The sequence below is a fragment of the Lathamus discolor genome, chromosome 6 (assembly GCF_037157495.1).
Source record: "Lathamus discolor isolate bLatDis1 chromosome 6, bLatDis1.hap1, whole genome shotgun sequence".
Lineage (NCBI taxonomy): Eukaryota > Metazoa > Chordata > Aves > Psittaciformes > Psittacidae > Lathamus > Lathamus discolor.
Window position 1 is genome coordinate 30701304 of NC_088889.1, and position 25214 is coordinate 30726517.

General features: G+C 41.0%; 1 protein-coding gene across 1 annotated transcript in view; it reads left to right on the plus strand.

Moving 5' to 3' along the window:
• FBLN5 (fibulin 5) overlaps window positions 1-24170 on the plus strand; it is a 47051-nt gene extending 22881 nt beyond the window's left edge. Inside the window, exons 5-11 of the mRNA XM_065685662.1 lie at window positions 9522-9644; window positions 12389-12505; window positions 13939-14058; window positions 16856-16978; window positions 17516-17642; window positions 20138-20333; window positions 22415-24170. Of these exons, the coding sequence (XP_065541734.1) occupies window positions 9522-9644; window positions 12389-12505; window positions 13939-14058; window positions 16856-16978; window positions 17516-17642; window positions 20138-20333; window positions 22415-22576 (968 nt within the window). The 3' untranslated portion in view covers window positions 22577-24170. The remainder of the gene's footprint in view (window positions 1-9521; window positions 9645-12388; window positions 12506-13938; window positions 14059-16855; window positions 16979-17515; window positions 17643-20137; window positions 20334-22414) is intronic.
• Window positions 24171-25214: the final 1044 nt, after the last annotated feature.

Below are 25214 nucleotides of genomic sequence, written 5' to 3' on the forward strand. Positions count from 1 at the left end.
CATGTTTAAGCAAAGCCTTTAACTGAAATCAGTAGTTTGTGGTCTTTCTGATAACAGAGTTAACAAGCAGACTGTACATTTGTGCAAAAGCTTTCATGGGACACCAGGAACAGTCTGCACAGCCCACGGCCACATGTGATCTTGTACCAACAGGGAGTTGTGGGATGAGGTAGGAATGAGGAGCTGTGGTCATGCAGATGCTGCCAGGTGTACAAACCATGCACAGGTCTGTTCTGAGCAGAGGAGGAAGAGGCTTCTACCCCTTTTGTTCCCTTACTACTCACTTACCTCCATGGCTGTCCTATAAATCTCAGTCAAAAAAGCAGGACTAGGACTGTGCTGAAAGAGTAAAGTCCTTTCACAGTTTAGCTGTTTATCATCATCTTTGAGTAATATCCAAAGTGTGCTAGCTAAGGAACAGCTCAGATAGCTGGCAGGAGATCTAGAACCTGTGACACATGTTGAGCAATACTCATACCAGGCAGAAGGAGCAGGATTACAGATTGACGCCTCACACTATTTAGTATCCACTTCCAGGGTGACCATCTGTGTGAAAAAACACTCTAATCCTCATCTACCCATCAACCAATAATATAATGTATACGGGATGCAGCTACAAAATTAATTCAGCAATCAACAACCAGTCCTCAGACACTGAAATATGCAATTGAACAGGTGTTTAGGGAGTTGGTCTTGGATTGTGCCCAAGCTCAGCAGGGTCAGTTGTCCTTGGACAAAAACACTGACCCCACACAGCAGTAGTTTGAATTTGGCTTCAGTCTGCACTTTAGGAATGTGGCATTGTTATTTCTCCCCTTTTCTTATCAAATGTAATTATCTTGAGAAAAAAAGTTTTGAGAAAACATGTGATTTCACGGAGTAAAAATCTACTACTGAGGAAATTATTTCTCAGTGTCCAAATAAGGAGTGGGGGAGAAGTTTGGAGAAAATGCTCTGTTCCAAGTAATCTTGGAACTGACACCATGTTACTGAGCTCGGATGTTTAGTCCTGGCCTGCAATTATTCCCATAAAAAATAGACATCCAATCTTTGTATAATTGTAAAGTGGAGCCCTGAGGGTTATAAATAACTGAACGAGCTTCACTGTTTGAGCAGATTTTAGAGCAAGCTTGCAGCCTTGACCCTCTCTGCAAGAACTTTGCGTCTTGAGAGTGGGGTGAGCTCCTGGGGTTGTGATGATACAACAGCACAACTAAAATACAGACAGGTTAAAATAGAGAAGTAGGGCTCCCAAATCACCCCCACCATCTAGCAGAAGGGGGAAGAAGACTTTCCATGGCAAACTTTTTTTGATCTGCAAGACTCGTGCTGTCACAACTGTCAAATTAATCTTCAGCCTTACTGTGTTGAGCCCCATGGTGCTAACTGCTCTCAAATAATCACAATGGCAAAAACATACCCACTTTTGTCAGTGGTTGATCCAAAGAAGGAAATGCAGCCATACCTGCTACTGTGACCCACAGAAATTTGTGGCATGATTATCAGAATTCATTACTTAAGAAAGGAAGTCATGCATACTAAATATGTTCCAAAAAGAACAAAATGTAACAGTCCATCTGCGAAACAGTGCACATTGCCAAAATCATATTGTCTTGGAAATCTGCTGTCCACATTGGCTTTCCCCTTCAATACAGAGTCCAAGCAAAGTTTGTCTTCTAATCACCAAAGTCTCCAAGAATTTGGTTCTAGCTCAGAGATGATAACTCCACATCTTTCCATGATAGCCCTCTGCTAGGGGCGTTAGCACCTTCCCAGCCAGCAGGGAAAGGAGCTGTCATGGAGGGAGTGGAATGGTCACAGCACCCTAAGCATGGACCACACTTGTGAAAGAATAAGCGTAGTCGCAGATCCAGCAACTTTCAACAGCAGTGGATGGACTCCAGAAGGCAGCAGTCTCCCTTGCTCCTGAAATGGCAGGTGCAAATCACCTCCTTGAGATGGAGCTTCTTTGGTAATCTTTCCACATGCATTTACTCGATCATGCGGTATGTAACCATAAGTACCAAAATCAAACTCATCACTATATTTATTCAAGTTTTGGTTTTCTTTTGAATGTAGCTTTTTGTCAAGAAAGTCTCTTCCTAAAGGACTCTGATATTGTCTCTAAAGTGATCTTAAGGCCTTTGTTTCCTTCTGTGTTCTTTAATTCATAAAGTCCTGTTTATGCGCAAAGTCCCATTTTTCTAAGCACAAGAAAGGTAAAGAGTGCCTTTGCTTGCAGTATTTGAGCCTCACCTTCCAGTGGGCATCTCCTTCCAGTTCTTCAGCACCTCTGCTGCTTCTCCTCTTGTGTGCTGGCTTTCTTTTGTGGCTTTCCACCTCTTAAAGTCACTTAGCTTGTCAAACAATCACCACTTCTCTTAACCTGCAGTTCAGTCCTCTCTGGGCTCTTTAATCCAACAGATTGTCTGTGGATCTTGGATTCCTGAAGATTCTTGAAGAACTTGGATTCTTCATCTTTATCTTGCTTCATGCTTTATGAAGATGCAATCATTCTGTGTGTCCTGAAAGAAAGGTGGTTGGCATGCCCAGCATCTTTAGGCTGATGACTGAACATATTCTAGCATAACAAAGTTAGCAACGTCTTCTAAATTTTCCACATATTTCTGCTGTTACTGCAAACATTAGAGGTATGATATCTTTCACTAAAAATCAAATCTATTGATAAAAGTACAAACAGAAAAGTGAAAAATTGCACATATGTACATCTACATCTTTACAAAAGAGAAAGCATTTGATAGAAATTTACAAATTTCTATCCTCATTTTCAGTAGTTTCACTGGCCAAGAGACATCTCCCAATGGCTTCAAGACACCACTTTGACCCTATAATCCTTATTTTTTATGACACAGGCCATAGAACCATGCCCAGCAACTGGTGTTTCAAGCACACAGTGTTTTGCTATAGCGTATTTCAAAGAAGAAATACAATTCAGGTATAAGGCCCTGAAGTAGGGGAACATCTACTATGGGCTTTATTACTTGTTTTGCCAATGCTTGATCAGTAGTACTGTTAGAGTTTGTGCCTTATTTTAATTTTGAATTTGTTTGAATTTGTCTTCTAAACTCTGAATTTCATCTCATTGTCTTTTGCTGGCTTTAGTGACTATCTCCAGCTAAAATCTTTGTTTCATAAAGGTATTTATAGATCACAGGCAAATATACTTTGAACTTTTTCTTAGATAGATTATTAAATGGAGCATTGCCTCGCTCTGAGACAAACTTCTGTGTCTTGGAATTACTCTTTGAAGATTTTCTGATCTCTTTGCAATATTGCTTTTTGAAGCATCGACACCAGAAATGTATTTCAGTGATTGCTTTACTAATGCAATATACAGTGGTAAGAACAATTTCTGGTGTCTACTCGGTGTTCTCACATTTATGTTTGTTCTTTCAGCAACACTGTGTCAGGAGAAGTTCATGTTCAAGCAATTATCTTTAATGCCTCCAGAGTTATTTTAATGACCAACATTTTTTACTTTTGATATCAGACCTTGCACTTGTCTGCCTTGAAATGCACTTTCAGATGTGCCCACCATGCTTAGAAAATTGCTTTCATATAAGAGTTGTGTTCTCTTTTCACTTCTTGCCTCTACCAGCTTGTGATACTCTGCATTTTATGACAAATGTGGAAAACAGTGGACCAAAACAAGATCCTCAGGATCCTGTAGACACTCACAACATGGTTCTACATTTATGATTCTCTCCTGAGATTTCTGATCTCCTCATTTTAGCCTCTTTCTTTTGAGCAGTATTGAACATGTCTGCTCTTGATTCAGTGGATTACTCTTCTTTTTATGCTGTGTTTTCTTGCAATATTATTGATACAGATGAGAGTGGCCTCAGTTCTGCTGTCTTTGCAGACTTGAGTCAGTATAAATGATGACTAAGTCTTCTGGTAGGAGTTGGCCTTCCTGGTGAGGTGTGCTGTTTTGCTGCAGTTTGGCATCTAGGTTTTCTTTACAACTGTATTAGCATGCTCCCCCATTTTTATGTATGCATGGCTCTTAATTTTTTTCAATTATTATTATAAATTAAATAAATGAATTAAGTAAATGAATTAAAGAAATGAATTAAATAAATTAATAAATTAAATTAATTAATTAATTAAATAAATAACTGAATTAAAAATTTCATTCATTGTTCCATGATGTGGCTAAATTCTAAAGAATCCACGAAGATTACTGCTAGCTTTTACAGAGCCAGTAATTTGCATGCTAGAAGCAATTAGTTCATTTATTTATTTTGACATTGTAAATGATATCTATCCAGTCACCAGGCATGCTGCCATCCATTAAAAATACAATCTGTACCAATAAAAACAAAGCATCAGCACATCATATCCCACAAAAGGCAGCCAGTCAGCCAGAAACATAAAAACCCCACTTTCTCCACCCTTCCAGTCCCCAGATGAAACCTCATTGACCCAGCCACCTCACCTCTGTTGAAATGTCAAGTAAACAGGTCACACCCCAGGGTTGCTACACCAAACCACCACAGCCATAAATTTTTAAGGCAGATGCACTGAACTAAGAGAGAGGGATGTGGTTAATTTAGTGTATTCAGGCTCAGGCTCTTGCAGCAAGGCTTCATGACAGATGTATATGGAGATACCATCTAACTATTCTCTCATTCAGCCAGTAAACCAACGATCTTTAAAACTCATGACTTCAGCCATGAGGCTCTGCATTCATTCTAGGTGGCATTCCGTAGGAGGCAGAGAGCAGAGGTCTGGATGGGCTGTGTGGTTGCTCTCAGCATTCCTTTGAGGAGTAACAAAGAGAATTGTTCCCACTTCAGGTAAAATTTTAATTTCAGACTGGACTTCTGCCTGAACTTCTGCCCTTGGAACTAGCTGTGGAAGCAGTAATGTGAACACAGCGACTGGAAGGATGGATGACTGAATGTAGATGACTGCTGATTCGACAGCACACAGCATAGTCAAGAGCCAAGATATCCAGGGCCAGCGCTGGCTATGGACTCTTTGACAAGAGGAGTTTTGAACAGTGATCCATCCTGCCCTGCCTTGGCTCTCTAGTGTGGTTTAAGTGCTGAACATCAGTGCTTTCAAAGTCAGGAACCTCTAAGGAGTCACTCAGAGTCACTTGGGAAAATTTGGAGTCACGCAAAATGATTAGATATGACGATCTTCAACATCCTCTTAGTTTCGTATATAATTTCATAGCAACAGCCCCAGTTCTGTCTATAGAAGTAAGAAGTGTGGTAGCTAGATAACATTTTCAATTTGCCACTGACAGTGTCAATAATTCTCTTTCTGTTTCAGTAACCTCTGGAAACTAAGATTCGATGCACCATTAGGGTAAACCATTAGCATTGGGAGTAGCCTAGAGTTTAGCTGAAAGAAACTTTGATGTCGCTGAGGTCTCCTGGTAGAACACAATGCTTTCTGAATGATCGTTAATCTTTATTTTAGATCTCAATAGCCAATGTAGAGACTGCAGAAAATTCCTGAAAAAGTCACATTTTTAAGTGATCATATAATAGGGGCTACATGAAAGACTACAAGTCAGAAATAGCTGTGACCTGTTCTTGCTTCTGTATTGTTGAGTGATTTCAGGCTAGTCCTTTAATTCTTTGGCCTTGAATTTCCTTGTTAAAATCCAGGGACGCTGATATTTACCAGCAAATGCAACATTGCAGGGTTTTGTAGTACAGTTTGATTTGTATGAGGATTGGAAGGCTTCAAATAAAAATGGACTAATTGTGAACTCTCTCTTTATAGAAGAGGACAGGCCTTGCCATGAATAGTTTCAGATGCTAAACAGTGAGGTAGGCTTAACTATAAAAACAGATTCTGTTATCCTTATTTTTCAAATAGGAAGCAGGGAGGTGGAAGATGAAGAGCAAGTATGAGCTCCCACAGAGTAAATTCTCAGCACATAAGATACAATGTGGTCACTGCTGCTGTGCTGGTTCTTTGTCCTGCATAGTAACTACCAGATCCTCTAGTCTGTTTTCACTGAGGACACGTCTACTTTATAATTGTGTCCTAGTTGACCTCATGGCAATTCTCCTTGTAGCCACATACTGAGTAATCTAGCCAAAATCACAGGAGAGGTATTCAATAAAGCTAGCTGTTAGCAAAATCTAGACTTGCTCTTGGGATGCAGGTAATGTTTTCTAAGGATCTTGGCTATAAAAGGTACTAAAAGCAGGTTCAATATAATGAACTCATCAGTGATGGGTGACATCATCTGATGCTTTCATGGTGCTGATGTTAAAATCACCAAATATCACAACCTATTTACACCCTGAACTGGGGGCAGTGGGGTTTCTAGGTTTTCTTGCTAGCTTGCTTTGCTTTAGTAACTATTCTACTCTCCAGCTTATTAGACTTTACTTTGGGGCTGACGTTTCATTGTGGTATTTCTTTCTATGGTGAAGACTCCAACTCCAGCTATGCTGGATCAGAGACACTCTTCCAGGCTTCAGAAAACTGCATCTCAGGGACTACTTTGCCACGTGTTCTAATCCTTGTATTGAGTAGTCCTTACCTTTCTTTTTTATTACCTGAATTTGTCTTATCTGCTTTGAACATACAAAACTGATGACAATCCAGTATCATGTACATTTAGCATCACAGTTTTACACCAGTATTGTGTGTGACCCCCCATCACAACGGCAGAGGCAGTACAAATGAACTTTGAAATTATATTACCAGAGCATTATCACACCTAAGATTTATGTTCAAATGGGACAGAAATAAGCTGTGCAATCACAATAAGAAATTACTTACGTATTATTGACTAGCTGTCAGGTTGTTTCCACTTGCAATTTTCCACTCAACCAAAAATGCCTGAGAGTGTTTTGATACAGTTTCTATGCTGTCACTTCAGTATAGGGAATCCATTATAGGCAATCTCTGTAAGTTTTATAACTAGTTTTCTCCACAGTGGAAATAATCTGGTTTTTGGTTTTTTCCTTTCTCTGTCAAATGTCTAGTTTTGACTCTATCAGCTACACCAGATTTACTGTATGCTGCACCATGTAAGTGAGCTGGGCAATGTTCCCTCTGTCTCCCAGTTCTGATATTCTTCAGGATGATACTTAATGGTTAACCAACTGTTGTACCAACATATTCTTTGGTTGCATTGGCTGAGTCTGTCAGAGTTTAATGGGACATAATGTTAAGGGGCAATCTTAGAGAAAGACAGAGACTGGTAATACAGAACTCAGTGTGTGCACTCAGGCCCAAATAAAAAGATTTGATACTACCAGTAAAGCTGTTTGTACCTGGTGGTTGCATTGAGCTTCATTAATGAAGTCAGTGAAGTATTGTTCACTGTAAAGTGTGTGGAGTCAAGGTGTTTTACATAGGGAACTTCAGGTTGATCAGGTTTTCCAGGGACACCAGTAACCCTTCAGGTAGCCCTGTTGTAAAATATTTTGCATTCCAATGGAAGTATGTCTCCAATACCACTACAGAAGCTGAAGACTGGGAGTAAGCAGAGAAATCTGATTGGTAGATAGCAAAGGAAAGACGATCTATGTTTTACTTTTCTGGAGTGATTTTACTGCTGCTCATGCAACTGCTACAAAGACGGCTCAGGAACAAAGCTGATCCCATAGACAGCCATTACTTTTGATGAAGGATGCATGTTGTACCCCTGCAAGAAAGATACACCACAGAGCAGTAGGGGATCTATAGTCTTCAAACATCATTGCTACCATATGTAGTGGTAAGATCCTGACTTTCATTCTGTCTCCACTATGCTTCATGTGTTAATATTATTGGAAGCAGGGAGCATGGAAAATTAAAACCTCCTTTTAAAGCTTGGGGTAGGTTAGAAACAGCAGAATTGGCCAGATCCCAAGGTCCAACTCCTAAAACAATAAGCAAACCTGACAAATAGAAAGGTTTTACATTTAGGAGAAAACCATGTCATTTTATTAAATTTATGGTTAGATAAAATCTGTGTTCAAATACTACCAATTATGTTATATGCTGTGTGAAGGAAGGATCCAGAATTTTTAGTCCAATTGCAGAAGCAATAGCTGAGCTGAACAACACATCTATATAACTACATAGTCTAGACTTGTTATCTTACCCCTTTTCCACTTCCCCCACTGTTCTGCCAACCTTCGTCTGGCCAATACATGGGAACCGATTTCTGACAGAGTTAATTACCTCTAATTGTCCCAGTCTTGTTATCTTACCAGCTTTGACTCACCATAAATTGTTCTGGTACAGATGTTGGCAAGATAAGAACTCTCTCCATATATATGATATATAGGTATTTATTTCTGTATCTGAACATGTTAGATATGCTGCTGTGGTGGATTGGCTCAGTTATTTTAAGACTGCTGAGGACTTAGAGCTGCCTGGCTCTGCTAGGTGCCTCAGGGCAGATATTGAGAGGCAATTCCTGCCCTCTGCTGCCTACTCCAGCCCAGCACATTTGTGAGATACTTTCAGTCGTGACCCAGCAAAGTCTGGGTTAATAAGAATGGGAGGGAGCGGTGATGTGTGATAATGGGGTGGTCAAGGGAGCAGCACAGTACTTCAGCAAAGGCCAGTGCACAGTATGCTGGAATAAAAAATAGTCTGGGTATCAATAAAGAAAACATCAAAATCTGAGTTGGATGAAAAAATGACACAATTTATCTTTTGATATTTCCATTTCTGACATCTAGAGGCAAACCCGATGCCAGAAACATCAGGAAAGAGATCGAGCAAGGAGGGATTCAAATTGAACTTCTGACTCTGAAAGGCATTTTTAATCAGTTAGGTTCCAGGGTCCTGGCTTATATAAATGTAGGAATGCTATTCACCTCCCCTGCAAAAGAAAAAAGAAAAGGAAAGAAAAAAACCCAAAAGCCCACAACAAACCACCCTGAGGCATTGTAATAAAACCCAAATACATTACAAATATTAAAGATGGTTAAAATAATTAAAAATGAAAGAGTTTTATTGTCAGGAAATTGATTCCAGGGAAGTGTACTTTTTTTTTCTCAGGTGAAGGTTGATTTTGGTTGAACCTTCTGTCAGAAAAATTACAGTGAGATAGTCTGCACTGGTAAGGGCAGGAAATAATTGTTTTTATATGTCTGAGTTGTGTTTGTACATCTCTTGAATGTCCATCCATCTCTAACTCCACAGTGGGGTTATATAGCCCTTCTAGCAGCCTTTTGCTAGGGCTGAACACTGCCATGTAGCATGGAAATCTCAGTTCAGTGACAAAGGTCGGTGTGGAAGTAATAAAAAGCTCAAGGTAACGCGATCCCTCTCTTGAGGAGCTCTGAGAAACACTGAGTCATCTGCAAGAGGGAGAGACTTGGTGAGCACTCTAAGTTCTCACCTCCCTTAGATATTTATTACTATGAGTTTTACTTCAGGTCATGGTCATTCTTGCTGCTCCACCACACTTTGGTTCCTCGCATGGAGCCAGTGTTCGTTGTGAGTGCAAGCCCTTTTACAGTGTGCACAGTCTTTTGCTGTTGCCATTTCTAACATTTTCTTGCTGTATTTCTGTGTTGCAGATGTGGATGAATGCGCTTCAGATTCTCACCAATGTAACCCCACCCAGATCTGCATAAATACTGAGGGGGGCTATACCTGTTCCTGCACTGAAGGCTACTGGCTGTTAGAAGGCCAGTGTTTAGGTAAAAACCTCATGTGATATGCTATTTGAGCATCTGAGCATGTGCACATATGAATAGCTGAAATAATGGCACTGAGCATCTTTGTCAAGTACATGGTTAAACCTTCGGCTACGTGGAAACTGTCATCTTTGTAAGTGCCAATGGTATGCTTGGCAGAGACTCCTTTGTGGAACAAAAATGTAGATGTAAATGCCATATGACTAGCATCCATGTAACATGTGGGATTTTCATATTCCCAGTCTGAAGGATTCCCTTTCTTGTAAGATCCATCACAAGCATGTACACAAAAAGATTTATTCTCCAACAGACCTGTCCTTTCCACATTGTGACAATGTGGACCCATAGGAATCAGTATCTGATACCAAGAAACAGACCAGTAAGTCCCTAGATTCAACCAACCAAATCTTTTGCTTTCGGGTGAGAAACACCTCTGAGCTGGGTGCTGTTTTGGTGGCTTCCAACCAGTTTTGTTTCTATTTTATTATTTTCCTTCCAGCAATGTCCTGTTCATACTTTTAGCTCAGACCTGTTAAAAAAAAGCCATCCCTCAACAACAGCACAGGAAAACCTTCCAGCTCCCCTTTCCTCCAGCCCATTCCCCTCACTCGACATGCCAATGTGATGATAAAGTAGAAGTTAATTTTAGGTACACAGATAGGACCTAGGAGATAGGATACAATATTTTTTGGTAATGTTTGCTCATTAATATATCTTTCCCCATGGCACAGGCTGTTTGCCTGCCAGCTCTGTGGAGCTGGACTGTCCTGCCACAGTGCCTCCACTGGAAGGAGAACGGGCTTTCCCTGCCCATTCATCCCTGGATCCTCTCCAGTTATTTTCCAACTTTCTCCTCTCAAGTACCAATTCCAGTGAAGGACTGACTCACGGCTGCTTTCCCAACTACTGCAAACAGCTGCTGTGTAGCTAATCTGGCAGGGACAGAGCCGAGCCTCATCCAAGCCAGGGTCTGCGCAGCCATAGCCACTTTGGGGAGTCACTGTGTTGTAGTTCTCCTGGGATATGAAACCTCCAAGTCCCTTGCTTCTTAATCTCTGATAATTCTTCTTCTCTTGGGGAAGAAAGGCTTGTTTCAGGAGTTGTGCAGGTGTAAGTGATGGGGTGGAGATGAGGGAGGGCAGGGAGTGGGATTCTGTTTGTTTTGTTACCCATTTGGTTCTCCCAGTTACAGCCCAAACAAGAGGGCTGTGTACAGCAATTCGGGATTTAGGCATGGATCTAAAGTACTTTACTGCTTGATGGATATACCAGAGAACTGAAATGGCTGTATTGCTGAATTGATTCGGATATCTGCTTATGCTATTTAAAATAAGCAATAATACCCCAGTGCTGCCCACTTTAAACAATCATGTGAGATTATTAAAAGACAATTCAAAGAGCTAAAAGCAAATTGTGTTTATAGTTGCTATGTTTTTCCCTAAGTGTCAGAAAATTCTCATTTTTCCATGCTTTCCACTGCCTTTGGAGAAGTGACTTCAGCTGGCGTAAAGCAGTAGGAGACCATTTACTGTAATCAGAGGTTTTAGAGACAGGCTTTTTTGGTGCACTGTTAGTAAACCACAGTTACAAAAAACTACACTTCTATCAGTTGCAATTATCCTTGTATCTACAGCAGTATCCACACAACCCAGCCACAAAAGCAGTCGTGTAAAAGTCCTTATCCTCAAAATGTAGCACTCTTGAGATAACAGTCCTGCAAAAGCCAAAATATGTACTTAGTGTAATGTATTGTATTAATGAAAAGAGATAGTACTTTACTTAAAACCCCATGTTACTTTTTTCAGGATTTAGGCCAAGCTTCTGCTGGTCTACATACCATACCTGACCCCGGACTTTAGGTTATCATCTTGCTATCTGACCAGAGATAATACACTTGTTTTTCTGCTGCACAAACTTGACTTCAAAGCTTTGAGAGTAACCATTAAAAAAAAAATCTCCATAAATCAAAAGCCAATTGATACCAAAGGAAATGTAAAGCTTTGGAAAGGTCAGCTGCATCAGGTGTTTCATTTCAATTCTTAGTCCAGGGGCTAAATTCTTCTAGCATTTACCATCACACATATCTTACACCATTTTCTTGTGCTTTTAAGTACTAGTTCCATGTATCACTAATGCTGCAATTCAGCCCAAACTGCTATTTTGGCATTAAATGTACTGTTTACATTTTAGAGGCTGTAACTTGTCTGTTAAAAATGAACATAAAATATGAATGTGACTATTCGGAAAAAAGCCTTAAAGAATATCCTCTCTAAAAAAGAAGTGTTTAGTAACAAATACTGCTTTTCTAGTGAGTAGCTTTGGTGTTTGTAGAGGTAAAAAATGATTTCTATCTTGCTTCTGACAAATCTTTGCTACCATGTTGGCTGTGGTTGTGCTGATAGCCTGTGCCAGCTATCAGGTATGCTTCTAGGTGGCTGCTTAAGGGGACCGATTCTTGGCTTCCGTGTGGTATCACATTAAGACAAAGATTACAGCAATGACAGTCAGTTCATGGGGCATACTGATAGACATCAGCTGTGGATAAAAACACATTACTACGTTCTTCTGGGTTGAGACATATTTTAACTGACTCTGGGTCTGAACATCTGAAAGTTTGGCTGTTATATCCCTAACCAGTATGCTGGGTTATTTCTGTGTTATTGGTACTGTTGACTTGGTGTGTTTGCTGCTTTGTACCTGCATCTGAAAATGCAGGCAACTCTACTTTTCATCTTTCCCATCTATAGATATAGATGAATGTCGCTACGGCTACTGCCAGCAGCTGTGTGCCAATGTACCCGGTTCCTACTCCTGTACATGCAACCCAGGCTTTACCCTTAACGATGATGGAAGGTCATGCCAAGGTACGGTGAATGACTGAAGTCTTTGGTCCCAACCCAGCAGCTCCCTTAAAACTTGCTTATGTTTTAGAATACAAGTAAACTTGCTAGCACTGTTTTGAAAACATTCATGTTTGTCAGCCTGATGTATTTCTGCAGTTTCACAGTACCTCGGAGGGGTACAGGTACAACATGACTATACAACCATACTACAATATGGAGAAAAATACTCACAGAGACCCAAACCCCCTAAAATCTAGAGTTACTTGCTTCACTGAAATTACCAAGAGTTTAAGCACTGATTTCATATCTAAAATCTGAGGCTATGTGACCCACCTGAGACAGGGAAACTGTCAGATCAGTAAATTAGATCTGAGTCTCCCAGGTTCCAGACTTGGGTCCTGAGTATTGGACCACCTTTTGCTGTGATATGCTACCTCAACCAAAGTCATAGAATCTACCACAGAATCATAGTATCAGCTAGGTTGGAAAAGACCTTGTAAGATCATCATATCCAGCCTCTACCCCACGACTGACCACTAAACCATGTCACTGAGGGCCTCATCTGCGAGGGTTTTGAACACTTCCAAGGATGGCGATTCCACCACTTCCCTGGGCAGCCTGTTCCAATGCCTGACCACCCTTTGGGTGAAGAAATTTTTCTTAGTGCCCAATCTAACTCTCCCCTGATGCAGCTTGAGGCTGTTACCTCTTGACCAATCATTCATTACTTGGGAGAAGAGATTAGCAACTTCCTTGCTCCATCCTCCTGTCAGGTAGTTGTAGAGTGGTAAGGCCCTCCCTGAGTCTTCTCTTCACCCGATTAAACAACCCCAGTTCTCTCAGCCACTCCTCATAAGCCATGTCCTCTAGGTCCTTCACCAGTTTCATTCCCCTTCTCTGGAAGTCAACACAGCTTCTTCATAAAGCCTGTCCCTAGCTAAGCAAGGAGCATCTTCCCACATGCTGTGGGAAATGGTCTCTGCTAATGATGAACTGCTAATGAGAAGTTGCTCATGTCCTAAACTGAGAAACAGAAAAAACGTTTTGTGTTAGTCCTAAGTTTCCTTGAGGACTGTTCCTTATTGCATTATTTTCCTCAGGAATATCCTCCTGCATTTTTCTCAGGTCTTTTATGACAAATCAGTTCAATGGCTTTAAAATTGCAGGATAAAGGCAGAAGCATTTGTAATAAATATTTCATCTGCATCTTCCATGTTTGGTTTTTTTTTTACTGGAGACATTCCCAAAATGCCTCATTTCCATGCATGTTGTGTTTCCAACATGCTATTTCCAGGCATCAGCCTGAATCCTAATAAACAATGCTGACTCGGTGGTATTTTTTCAGAACAAATCATTCTGACTGTACAGCTAATCTCTTGAAATTTTTACAGTAACGAGTTAAAAATAGAGTTTGGGGTGAAGTCAGTGATACATTGGGCTTTGGTTTTCCGTAGATGTGAATGAATGTACAAGTGAAAACCCTTGCACTCAGACCTGCGTCAATACCTATGGCTCTTTTCTTTGCCGCTGTGAACCTGGCTATGAACTGGAAGCTGATGGAGTTAACTGCAGTGGTAACTATCTTTAGTTATTTGTTGGTTTGGTTTCTTTAACTCTGTGAAGTTTTCTTTTTCCAGTGTACTGTTTTGTGCATGCTTTTTCACCTTGTTCCATGGTTAGCACCAAGACTGCTGCAACTCTTACGGTCTTCTTTCTAGTTAAAGCACACATCAAATACCCAGAAGAGCACAACAGAGGAGGGCTGTAAAAGGTTTTAAAGAAATAAGATGCATATTAAAAAGCTCCAAGATAACAGCAAGACATAAGAAAATGCTTTGTAATGCTGAACAGGGAAATTTATTAGAGCAAGTAAAGGGATAGTCTTAGAACATTCTTCCATGATTAAATGGTTTGTATAAACCACTTTTCCATTTGCCTGTTGTATTCCTCTTGCTCTCATAACTGCACACTTCTGCCTGAAGCCTCCCTCAGAAGTCCTGTATGGCTCTAGCTACGCTTCAGAAACAATATATATTTTCTCAGTACAGCTATTGCTAATATGTTCATCACATAGCAGAAGAAACTGTGCTCATGTCACTGTACTTTTTCTCCCTTGTTTTTGTTTTTATTGCTTTATTTTAACTAAGGCAAAACTTATTTCTTCGCTTAATGTTCCCACAGCCTGATAAAATTAGAGAATCCAGCCAATATTTCTTTGGAAGGAAAAGCACACTGGAAAATACTTGGGTTTTTAATTTACAGTAAACAGATGTAAGATGCCATTTCTGAGAGAGAAGGACATGCAATATGCAGTATGTGTGTAGATTAGTGTTTCTAAAGTGTTTTTTCCCTGCAAGCATCCTTATTATAAGGGAAAGAACCAAGAGTTAAATCTCCACAGGGTCTTCTAAATTTAACATTTAGAGCTGCAACACCTAACTTAAGTTTTCTGCTTTCAAATGGAGTTTCTCCTTCCAAGTTAGACTCCTGCATCTTTTCATGTGCTCCTGAGTTAGCTGGGGACCTGAATGTGTGAAGATCAATGCAATGGCACATAAACACTGCCAGTGCAAAATGCTACAGAGGAGGTGGTGCTTGAGTCTCATTCATGTCTGAGATTTAAGGTAGCAAAAGGGATTTTCCACCACCCAGATTTAGAGCAGAAAACCTTTTCTTGACAATTCTGTGCAAGAAAATGCTTGTCAAAGCAGGTAAAATTTTTCTGGATGAGCTTCTTCCACTTCACAAGCAATCACTAGACATTGCTGATGCTCATGAAGGGAATGGCTGTTTAGGAGGACACTCCTATGAGGCATCTTGGATCCAGATGTACTTCAACATCTGCTGGATTACTCCATGGCAGCTAGGTTAGCTTGAAGGTGGGAGGTGTCCCCGCCCCAGCTGAAGGGGAGAGGCAGAGATTTCACCTGGCTTTCCCAACACTGGCAGTATTTTCTAGTCACAGGGGTCTTGCTTGTGCATTAGATGTGCTCTGAAATGCCTACCATCTTGTCCTCTGCAGGTAGTCAGCAGAATACCAGAAGTGTTTAGGGACAGTAAAGGTGTGTCTGCCCTGTGTGGGCTCAGTGGCAGAAATGTAGGACCTTTGGGGCTTTAAGTCCCTCCAGCACCTCCAGCTGAACCCAGCTTATATTAATTCGATGTGCTGGAGGTATGGGCTTGGACACCTGCAGGGGGAGGGTGGTATCTCGGTCCCTTTATGGAGTCAGCCATCAGTCCATCTTCTGTTAGGAAGGTGGGTTTTTATCAGCAAACTCACTGGGTCAAGTCACACAATGACAGGACTATGTAGGTGTAGAATTCCTTTCATCTCTCTTTTGATAATGTGGCTACAGCCATAAAGCCACTTTAACATATTTGGACCTCAAATACTTTCCAATGCATCTGCACAAAACACTGAAAGTGGATAAATGGACTGAGCCCAATTTAGAAGAAAGGGAAATTCAGTCTGAAGAGTAAAAGTGATTTGCCTGGGAGAGTCAACATGTTAGAGCTGGGAATAAGAACTTGGGAGTTCCTGGCTGGGTCTTTGGCCTTTGTTTCTTTCTTCCCCTGAACAGGGAAATAAGGAAATGATTAAGTGCAGACTCCCTCAGTCTAGTGCCTTTGCATGTGTTTTCCCTTCAGTCAGCCATGCCTCCATGTGCAGCTCTGAAGTTCCTATTTCTCACTTAAGCACAGTTCTGCAGACTAAAATGACTGATCAAGTAATGAGTGCAAAGGGAAAAGAGCACAATTTCTGCTTTCAATCAAAGATTTGACAGACTGCTTAGCTTCCTGGGTATCTTGAGAGATGGCTGGGCCTTCCAGTTGGTCTGGCCCAAGCAGGGATGAGCTCTGTAGTCTTGCTGGAATGCCTTGGAAGTAACTGGCTAGAGGCTAAGAAATATAAAACAGCCGGGGCTGGCTGCAGGACTTCTGCTGGGACCCATGTGGCCCTGGGAAAGGGAAGTTTGCTCTCCAGAAAAAAAGTGGGGGAAAGAAAGCAAAGAAAGCCATTGCCAAGTCTCTCCTTTCAAATTACAGTTGCAGCTTTGTTGTTGGAGTGGCTCTATCTCTGACGTAAAACAGAACTGAAAACCTGGCCAACTGCTGACAGGTATTCGAAAACAAAAATAAATATATAAAATGCATTGTGTTCAGCAGCAGTTTTGATTTCCTGAGGAAAAAAGTGTTTAACCATGAACTTGTCGTATAGCGTTTTGCTAGGCTGCTCCAATGCTCTAGGGAGCTGGAGGGTGCCAACCTCCAGCTGGGGTGATGGGCACCTAGTCTGGATGGCCACCTGCCTGTGGAACTGCTCCTTTGACTATAAAGCCAAAGATACTAAATTTTGTTTTACCACTGCAGACATGGACGAATGCAGCTTCTCAGAGTTCCTCTGCCAGCATGAATGTGTGAATGGGCCTGGTTCTTACTACTGTATCTGTCCTTCGGGCTATAACTTGCTTGATGATAACAGAAGCTGCCAAGGTAAGAACGTTCCTGCACTGATTAAAACCCAAGGGGACCAGAAAATAGTCCTGTGTCTGGAAAGGTTTTCAAGAATTGCGATGCTTTGTCTTGGCACTGCACAGTGAAATACTCGTAGGGGCCAATTATGTAATTCTGGTAAGAATGTCATCACGTGAATAGTCCCGCTGAGGTGGATTGGTTTGTTGGTGTAAGACTTTACTGACTAGGAAACAGCTACATGGGAAAGCCCTCAGATGCATTCCTCTCTGCTGCACATCTCTCTTTAGCTTTCTTATTCTCTAAGGTCAGAGAGCTTGAGCAGCCAATTTCCTTCCTATTTTTGCAGCAGTCAGCATATGGGAGCACTCCAACAGCAGAAATGAATGGAGTAAAAACTGATCTTAAAACAGGAGCCAGTTAACAAAAGGCCACTTCTCATGGTGCAAGAGTGTTAGGAATTTTGGGGCAACCCCTTAAGATGGAAACTGGCTTGTAAGAGTGGCGTCTTGCGCGTATTTTGCTGATCTACCTTTTCTCTTGTTTCTGGTGTTCTAGATATCAATGAATGTGAAACCAGAAATTTCACCTGCACTCCACAGCAAACATGTTTCAATATCCCAGGAGAATATAAATGTTTAGACCCAGTACGATGTGAGGATCCTTATATCCAGATTAATGAGAAGTGAGTAACGTACCCAAAGCCACAAAAGCAAATTCTCTCTGTGTGAAGCATATCTAGACTGAACCAACCAGGCTGCATTTTCATGACACAGCCATGAAATGTGTCTAGAAAGGTATGCATACATGCTGTTGCTGCATCTACCATTGGTAAGGTTTGTAAATATAAGAAATTGCAGTTCCTTACCAGATCACCAGGTAGGATGTGATACGATACTCAGATATGTGGGAAGTTAGACTGGAATAATACTTATCAGGGAGTAGAGAAAACAGCAAGGTTTGTAATGTAATAAGAGGCATTTACTTATATTACTAACTGACTTCACATATGCTCAGATTCAGCCTGTTTATTAGTATGAATATTTCCTGTAAATACGAACAAGCTTATGTCTAGAAAGTAATTTAAAACATTAGATGACAGTTATAGCAGAATACAGGTAGTTTCCTAGTGCTTAAAAGTTAGAGATGCTGAAAAGTCCACAGACTGATTTGCCTTGTGCAGAAATCTAGTATGTCTGGGTAGGCTGTTAGCACTGTTACTGTCTAAATTTGGAATTATTTGAGCAAGCAAAAAAAAAGCCCCACATTTCTAAAAATTGCCTGTTTCTTTTATATTTTTGTAGATGTTTTTCTGGGGCTCAAAATATTTCAGCTCCAAACAGATGTCTGTATATTGCAGCCCATAGTATTTCACCCGTAGTATTTCACCCATAGTGTTTGGGGGTTGAAACTAGATGATCTTAAGGTCCTTTCCAACCCTAACTATTCTACGATTCTATGATTCTATGATCTGAACTGGATTTTTAAAGATCTGAAATCTCTGTATATAGGTTGCCAGGTTGGACAGGGTCTTAAGTAATGTGGTCTGGCGAAAGGTGTTCCTGCCTGTGGCCGGGGGATTGGAAATACATGACCTTTAAGGTCCCTTCCAACTAAAAAACATTCTATATTCTGTGATCTTATGATCTAAATTCCCCAGAGCCCACCTATAGAGTCCTCACAGATCAGCTTGCATTAGAACTCTTGATCTCTGAGCTTCGTATTTGGTGGCCTTGGCTGGTGCCCAGATGTGACAGTGTTTAATTTGTGGCATCTATCTAGAAGTGGTCAGTATACAAGCCATGTGAATTCCTTGCATCTGTGTTTTCTGTGGAAGAATTTGGGTGTTTGTAATGCCAGGAGCCTTTTTATGGTGGTCATGCCAGAGGAACTGTCTTAAACTGGTGTCAGTAGTGGAGGTAATAGAAAAAATGAGCAGAAAGACACAACTCTCTCCCAGTAAATTCCCCAGCATGGCTTTTATGATGTGAGATCCTGCCTCAAACTTTACTAGATTTTTCTGAAGAAATCAGCAACATGTGGCTAGGGCACATGGGCTGATGCAGTCTCCTTGGTTTCAGAGAACCTCACATAATCTTATGGAAATTAAGCAGCCATAAGGGAGAAGTCCCTGGCACAGAAGAATAAGAGGTTGAAAGAGAAAAAGTAAATACAGTATTAAATTGTCAACTTTCACAGTGAATTTCTGCAGGGGTTTGAGCTGGACCTACTTTGCGAAACATTTGTAAGCAAGGATAAATCATAAGATGGGCAAAGTCTGCAGGACTACCTGAGGACAGTAGAGAAAAGTGGTGGTCAAAAAAGAAGTGCAGAAGGAGCCTTAATGACTGTGCAATAGCAGTAGCAGATGAAATTCAGTGTAGTTGAATGTAAAATAAAAAGACAACCCCAAATTAAATAAAGATCGCTGATCCGATCATAATCCACCCAAACTGATATTTGAGGGTTGTTATAGATATTTCTATGATCTGCAATACTTACCTAATGATCTGAAAAGCAGTCTGAATTTGAGCTGTTAATAGGCAGATAATGTCCTTAGAGCACACGCCATTGTGTGCCCATATCTTCAAAACTGTGCAGTTCCTTCTTTTCCTCTCAAAAGAAATACAACTGGACAAAAGTTCATAAAGAGCAGTGAGGATGATCAGAAGTATGAAATTGCTTCCTTGTTAAGACTCTTCAGCCATGAGCAGGGTCAAATATGAAACCCTGAGCTGTGTGAGGAGGATGAGCAGGGGTTGCCTGGCTACCCTCCTTTCAATAGAAGAGCTGGAAGCATCAAAGCCAGCAAGGGGCAGTGCAGAGAGGGGAAGGGGGGCTATGGAGCTCCTGGCTGCAGATGGCAAACATTCATGTGGGTATGAGGGGAAGCTGGACAAGCTGATGAATAAGAAAGAGAATGTTGTCTCTAAGGAGACAAGGGATGCCAAGATATTTCGGCCTAGAAGACAAGAAAAAGAAGGCAGGCATATAAGTGGGTCAGAATAGCAACACAGAGAATACAAAAAGTGAGAAAATTCATTACAAGTTTCACTGATTCTTTTTTAGCTGGTCAACAACATTATTTGTTTATTTATTTAAGCAGCTGTATTTGCATTAAAGAATCAAATATTACAGAAGTTTGTAACCTCCTATGACAATCCTATCTCTAACAATTAGCCGCTGCATGTGTCCAGCTGAAAACGCCGGTTGCAGAGATCAGCCATTCACCATCCTGTACAGAGTGATGGATATGGTGTCCGGGCGGTCTGTGCCTTCTGACATTTTTCAGATGCAAGCAACAACTCGCTACCCTGGAGCCTATTACATCTTCCAAATCAAATCAGGGAATGAGGGCAGGGAATTCTACATGCGGGTAAGTCTGGTGCTCACTGAGAGAAAACACTGAGTTAATGTCTCATAAGCTGAATATCCTCATAGCAGAACTTACTTTTAATGAATATTGTTTAAAGATTGAGGATGAAGCATTTTTACATGTAGACATGCAAAGCAGTGAGCTGATCTGCAGAGGCTGCTGGCGTTTTCAGGAACATAACGGACTCAAAGCAAACACACTTTTTTTATGAGACATTAGGTTCAGCAAAATCCAGGGCTTTACCCACACCTAAGAATATCTCAGGGCTCCCATGGTCAAGAGAAACTATGTGCCAAACCTTTTATATTTGATGAACAAACAGTAACTGTCACTGAGTCAACGTTTCTTGTTTGCTGTATTAAACTCTTCATTGGAAATTGGGAAAAAATAAAAATCACAAAGTCAAAAAACAACCAACCAGCCAGCCCAAAAAAAAAGCCATCCAAAAAAAAAACCAAAAAACAAAAAACAAAAAAAAACCCCACCACCAAACCCCAGCCTTTATCTCAGTAACTGATTTTCTGGGTTGTTTTCTTTCATTTGTTATATATTTTTTTTTCACTGAGAATATACATTTTATGTATTTATTGTTAGAGGAATACACTACTTTTTTCTTTAATCTGAATTTTCCTCAGAAGACATCTCTGTTCTCCAGTCACGTTAACTGCACCTCTGATGTGTAGGGGCGATGGGAAGCATCTGCACAGAATGAGGCAGAGGCACCAGGGATGGTGACATTCAACAGGTTGATTTTTAACCCTAGGCAAAACCTGGCTTTGGTATTCACATTAAGTAATATTCAGCAGCTATTGATGGTTCCCGTTGCCCACAGAAATCAGTAGTGTGACAGATTCCAATTTCTCACAAAAGCCTCAGATTCTCACTGTAAAAAAAGGAAAATGTTTCAAAATACTGGAATGACAAGCGGTCCCAGAACGATCATTTACATCTCACAAGAGCTTTCCTGTTGCAAAGCCATTACTGATGCCACCAACCTTTCCCATTCATGCGGGTTGACCCACCAGATGCTAAGGCTCCAGCGATCAGTATCAGTGCTCAAGGTGCTTGTTTTCTTTACTTCATTTACCACACCACCGTTTATTTGTCACCTAAGCCACCCCGTTCGCCCAAGCTACCCCTTCCCTGGCAGCGGCTTCATTCTCCGCTCAGGTCGTAGCCAGCAGGTGGTGCCCAGTCGTTGCTTCGTTGCTTTGGAAAGAAGAAAGGCGGGGCGAGGGCAAAAGCGCGGATGCTGCGCCCGGCGGCTGAGGCACCAGGGGCTGTCCAGCTCCTCACAGCTTTGTTGGGCTTCTCTGATCGGAGTTAACACAAACTGCTCAGTTTAGTGATAAAACAGGAACCTCTTTGGGTACGTAAGTTTCTGCCAGAAAAATAAAACAAAATGCACTTGGTCTTAGCATCAGAAGCTCTGTTTCTTAAATGTTCATAATACACTGTTCTGGCCAAATATTTCAAAGGTCTGCTTCCACTTACTACAGACAGATTTTTGTGAACTGCCTTCACATATTTAAAGCTCTCTTCAGAGGGTAAGGTTTTGTGATGTTAAAATATGCAATTATATAACAAACCCTGATCCTGTTCACATAGGAACATCTGTTCTTTGAGATCTGTTAACATAACCCCTTCTTGGTGTTCTCTGCTTCAAAATAATAATGTTCTTTACATCAAACAAAATAATATCTTCCCTCCTCCCTCTACCCGCCCCACCTCCACCCCCCCCTCCACCCCCCCACCCCCCCCCCCAAAAAAAAGGTGTCACTACATGTTTATACCCTAAATCCATGTTTCTATCTTTTCCCTTTTGGACAATAGCAAAATTCTATGTTCAATAGCTCCTTTTGTGTTCAGGGCTCCCAAAGGCTCTACAAACTGTGGAAGGTGATAGTTCATACAAAACACTGAAATGGAGCCAAGGGTTGAAGTCAAGCTATCTCTCCCCTGAATTTCAATGGCTTCAAACAATGCAACAGAAACCATTTATTTTGGCTGCTTGAAGACTGTAGTGAGGCAATAGCAAATAATAGGCAATCTTACCTGCTTTCTCTTGGTTTTGTGCACAGCAAACGGGACCAATCAGTGCTACTCTGGTGATGACTCGCCCTGTGAAGGGCCCCCGTACTATTGAGTTGGACTTGGAAATGATCACTGTTAACACCGTCATCAACTTCAGAGGAAGCTCTGTCATCCGGCTGAGGATATATGTATCACAATACTCCTTCTAAACCCTGAGTTCGTGCTCTGAAAACATTAAAATGAGAGACGGTTCTTCCTCTGCAGAACTCTCATCAGAAGCCAGTACGTATAGTAGCTCCAAACCAAATCAGTACTTCTACAGACCCGTGACCTATGCCTGTCTGAGGAGTGAGGCCTCTTCATGCACAGCCCGTACCAGGCTGCAGACATCTGAAGATGTATTGTCAGCAGATCCCATATGATTCTCTATGTGGTCATACATTTTAAGGAGTCTTCTTTCCATTGTAAACACTTCTAGGGTATGAGTCTTATATTTCAAAGATTGTGAACCTTTGTATCTCCAAGGCTGCTTGGCAAAAAGCACCAAAGAAACTGAGGAAAAAGCTGGCTTTTGCAATCTTGCCTTTTTTATTATTATTATTATAAATGGAAAGCAGACAAACAAGCACAAAAAAGAAACAAAAAGTCACTTATTGAAACAAGGGATCTCAGAAGTGCTAACTTACATTCCCCATTATCGCTGGAATTATCAGTCAGGCACTTTGTCTCAATTCACCCTGCATTTGTCTTAGTTTCTCCTGTTTTTTCTTTGATTTCATTTTATAGTTAAAACTCATTGTAAATTCATTCCAAAATACATGTTTTACTATGTAATCTTCTACTTTCTAGCAAGGTGTCACATGTTTGGGTTCCTTCCTGTATTAAATCTTTCTATATATAACAGAGTTCATAGAAATCTATCACTGGATGGTATGTTTTACAATATTTAGGATGCTATGCTTATTTTCACCCAGGCTTTTTAATATAGGCCTCCACTGCCAGAACAGTGTCCAGGATCTTTAGAGCAGATAAAACCCAGAACCTTATTTTCCTGTTTTCCTGGGTTTGGTAGGTGCAGACAGTTTGTAATGGTTATAAGGTAGCAATACTAACTTTGTAGTTGAGGTTACAACTAACCTCCTATTCAAAGACCACTCAGGTCAGGCGGTCCATATTCCTTTAGAAAAAATTGTTATGTTCATGTGCAGTCTCCCTCCTGCATTCCTAACACTGAGGAGAATAAGCTGAAAAGGACTTGGACCAGTCTTACTGTTCATGCCTTTGCCACAAAGGAGACCCCACTATACAAGTACCCAGACCTCAAATGAAGGGATACCACAGTTTTGGCAGGCAATGTCTTCTCAGGTATAACTGCTGTAACCAATAGAAGGTTTCTCCTAAAGTCTAATCCGTATCTCTGCTGTTGTAACTTAAATCCATTGCTTTTTAGCCTACTTCCAGTAGAAACAGAGAACAGTTTATCTTCCCCTTTGCCGCAGTCTTTAACGTGTCTAAAGGCTGTTGTCATGTCTCCCCTCAGACTGTTCCTCTCTAGTCTAAACAAAACCAATTCTTTTGGTCTTTCCTCATACATCACATTTTCTGGACCTTTGATCATTCGTGTTGCTCTCATCTGGATTCTCTCCAGTTGGTTCACATCTTTCTTGAAGTGCAGTGCCCAAAACTGTGAAAAGTATTCCAGCTGAGGCCTCACAGTGCTAAGCTAAATCTATATATGTGTTCAGGAGTTTGAAAGAAACCTAAATAAAAATTGTATAGTTTGGAGATATAATGCTTATCTTGTTGAAGCCACTGGCAGTTTGGTCTTTTATTTTAGTAGGGATGAGGGTTCATATGCCTGGTTCTTTAATTTCTCTGAAACAAGCTCTTCTGCTTTTCCCCTTGCTACTTCCCTTCTTGCCTTATTTGCCCTCTAGCATTGCCATGGCAGGAAAGATAACCTTTGCTTTGTCTTTTGGGGAGCTGGAATTGCATAATACTACTTGGTAAAAGAAGTTTATGAAGATTGTAACGCAAGCAGGCAGGAGCAGAGTGGAAGCATGATATGAGGTCTTCGTTAAAGTTGAGTATTAAATTGGAGAATACAGACTCAGAAAGTTATCCCAGCACAGACTGCATTACACAATCAGAAAACTGACTCTTGTTCCCAACAAGCTTTGTGAGTTAGTCTGACCTGGGTTTCCCTAGCTTTATTACACTCTGCTCTTTTTACTTGTACTCAGTTTGAAGGGAGCCCTGATGCAATGACTGACAACAACGAAACACTGAGTTGAGTGTGCTTTAGCAGATCCTATTTCTTCCTGGTTTAAAGTTGTCTCCATGCTGCCACAATGTCCTAGGATCTTGTGGCTTACAGCTCTGTACGCAGGCTGTCCTTTATTGTAAAAACAAAAGGGCTGGAGACGGACTCCAAGGTTTAGCAGGCCAAACTGAGGGCAGGAAGCCAATGAGTTTTGTGAGTAGCCAACTTGGAGGAGATAAATGTAGAGGAAATGTGGACAGAAATATCAGAAACAAAAATGTGTTTCTTGAGTGTATCATGGCTCATCATATACCACAGTCTTGAAGGGGAAAATAGAGACAAGCAGGAAAGAGGAATGTTAGTTTATAGTTGTGGGGCTAACCAAAAGGACTCATGTGGCCCAGATGATGGAAGTGATACATGGGGAACAAGCAGGCTCTGGTGGCCCAGAGAGGAGGCAAGGGTCAGGCAGGGTCTCTTACATTAAAGATGTTAAACTCTTCACATGCTGAAAGTTTTCCCAGCACTTAAAAGCCCCATTTTCTCCCTTTTGTGCCCCTATGTTAAGGTTTCTTCATGCTCAG